The 2,687-nt window shown below is 49.3% G+C and overlaps 1 protein-coding gene across 1 annotated transcript; it reads right to left on the bottom strand.

The window, feature by feature from the left end:
- Positions 1-1,677: 1,677 nt before the first annotated feature.
- LOC138365645 (germ cell nuclear acidic protein-like) lies at positions 1,678-2,208 on the bottom strand. Its single transcript, XM_069326128.1, has one exon. The coding sequence runs from the start codon at positions 2,206-2,208 to the stop codon at positions 1,678-1,680; it is 531 nt and encodes a 176-aa protein (XP_069182229.1).
- Positions 2,209-2,687: the final 479 nt, after the last annotated feature.

A 2,687-nucleotide genomic window follows, 5' to 3' on the forward strand; every position in this document is an offset into this window, starting at 1 on the left:
TCTCTCTCTCTCTCTCCTCTCTCTCTCTCTCTCTCTCTCTCTCTCTCTCTCTCTCTCTCTCTCTCTCTCTCTTCTCTCTCTCTCTCTCTCTCTCTCTCTCTCTCTCTCTCTCTCTCTCTCTCTCTCTCTCTCTCTCTCTCTCTCTCTCTCTCTCTCTCTCTCTCTCTCTCTCTCTCTTTTTATTCTACTTCTCCCCCTCCTGTCAATTCTCACTACTATTTCCGCCCTCTTTATCCTTTCCTGCTGCATTTCACCCCTGCTATTATCTTCCTCTATCTCTGCTCCTCGGGTTCTGCATGTAGGGACGGCCTCGCATCCAGCTCTGGTCGCTGTTTGTGCTGGTTGTTGTGGTTGGCGGTTGGCACAAGTTGTGGTGGTTTGTGTTATTGTTGATGGTCTGTTGATGATGTGACTGATGCTAGTGGTGGTTGTGGTTGTGGTTGGTGGTGTTATGGTAGGTGTTGTGCCAGGTGTTGCAGATGTTACTGATTGTTGTTGGGGGTGATGGTTTCATGTGTTGCATGTGTTGTTATTCATGAGGTAGAAGTGCATATATTCTTTCAGGTGTTTGCTGATAGCTCCTCGCTCCCGTGTGTATTGAATCACCCAATTCCTATTAAAACACCTGAAATAGTGAATCACCCAATTCTCAATAAAACACCTGAAATAGTGAATCATCCAATTCTTAATAAAACACCTGAAATAGTGAATCCCCAATTCTTAATAAAACAATTGAAATAGTGAATCATCCAATTCCTATTAAAACACCTGAAATAGTGAATCACCCGATTCTTAATAAAACACCTGAAATAGTGAATCACCCAATTCCTATTAAAACACTTGAAATAGTGAATCACCCAATTCTCAATAAAACACCTGAAATAGTGAATCATCCAATTCTCAATAAAACACCTGAAATAGTGAATCACCCAATTCTCAGTTAAACTATCTGAAATATTAACATTTTTCAAGAAACATCAGTCATTTGCAACATTGAAATCTGTGCAAATGCCACATTTTCAATAATAATTATCAGTCCAATGAAGTTTCAGCAACACCATTTTAGGCCTGCCAGGCCTACTAGGAGTAACGTCACGGGAATGGTTAACAGTTACACACAGAAATCACAATAGCCTGATGCATCAAATGAATAAATCCACAAGGGCCGTGACGAGGATTCGAACCTGGGTCTGAGAGCATCCCAGACGCTGCCTTTATCGACTGAGCTACGACATGGTTAAAAGAATTGAAACCAGAAGTTCTACTGAACTTAGACGTTAACAGTTAATCCCTACAGTAAGGGGCACTCCGACTCAATATGGCTCTGTGAGGCTCTTGGATCCCGCCTTTCATTTCCCCTCGGTTGACGGGTATAGCTAGTTCCGCAGGTAGCTATTTACTGCTGGGTGAACAGGCACATCAGGTGTATGAAACTCTGCCTTAACTGTTTCTGTCTCGGCCAGGAATCGAACCCGGATACTCTGTGGATTGTGAATAGCGGACGCCGATGGCTCGGCCCCGAGACCCAGTTTCTGTGCGGGTGTGCGGGTTCCTACCTAACAATTGTGCGTAGTTTACAAGAGGGTTTACAGGTTTGTAAAAATGTTTAGAAAATGGGTTTACAAGAGTTTACAAAGAATGTTTAGAGGACGGCTTATTAGAGTCTACGTTTTTGTATTACTTACCCTTGTCTGGCGCCTGTGAGTCTGGTGCCTGTGGGTCTGGCGCCTGTGGGTCTGGCGCCTGTGGGTCTGGTGCCTGTGGGTCTGGCGCCTGTGGGTCTGGCGCCTGTGAGTCTGGTGCCTGTGGGTCTGGCGCCTGTGGGTCTGGCGCCTGTGGGTCTGGCGCCTGTGGGTCTGGTGCCTGTGGGTCTGGCGCCTGTGGGTCTGGCGCCTGTGGGTCTGGCGCCTGTGGGTCTGGTGCCTGTGGGTCTGGCGCCTGTGGGTCTGGCGCCTGTGGGTCTGGCGCCTGTGGGTCTGGTGCCTGTGGGTCTGGCGCCTGTGGGTCTGGTGCCTGTGGGTCTGGCGCCTGTGGGTCTGGCGCCTGTGGGTCTGGTGCCTGTGGGTCTGGCGCCTGTGGGTCTGGTCCCTGTGGGTCTGGTGCCTGTGGGTCTGGCGCCTGTGGGTCTGGCGCCTGTGGGTCTGGTGCCTGTGGGTCTGGTGCCTGTGGGTCTGGCACACTTTCTGAGGTCTGTGACGTCAGAGACATCCAGCCTGGTTATTGGTGGAGCCATAATCGTAACGACTTGCCAGTAAACGCCTTTCTTTCACGTCAGGCAGGGATCAGAGGTGGCTTCCAACACTTCCGCTTTAACCCCTAAACTGCGCATCTGTTTAAAAGTCCTACACCGACATGCGCATGACCTATCAATTGTCAACAAATAAAGCAGGAACATCGTATTTGACGATTGGAGGACAGAGGAGGCACATTGAGGCCCCCATCACTGTATACTGAGGGCCCCATCACTGTGAATGCAGTGGGCCCCATCACTGTGAATGCAGTGGGCCCCATCACTGTGAATGCTGTGGGCCCCATCACTATGAATGCTGTGGGCCCCATCACTGCAACACATTCACACTCGGTACACATTTACCTGTCACACTTCTCGCCCTAGCAGCCCCTCCTCTGTGCCGGAGGTTATTGAAAACAGGACGATAGATAAGGAAGGGAAGCGCAGTATAAAGTCT

This window comes from Procambarus clarkii, chromosome 17 (genome assembly GCF_040958095.1).
Source record: "Procambarus clarkii isolate CNS0578487 chromosome 17, FALCON_Pclarkii_2.0, whole genome shotgun sequence".
Classification (NCBI taxonomy): Eukaryota; Metazoa; Arthropoda; class Malacostraca; order Decapoda; family Cambaridae; genus Procambarus; species Procambarus clarkii.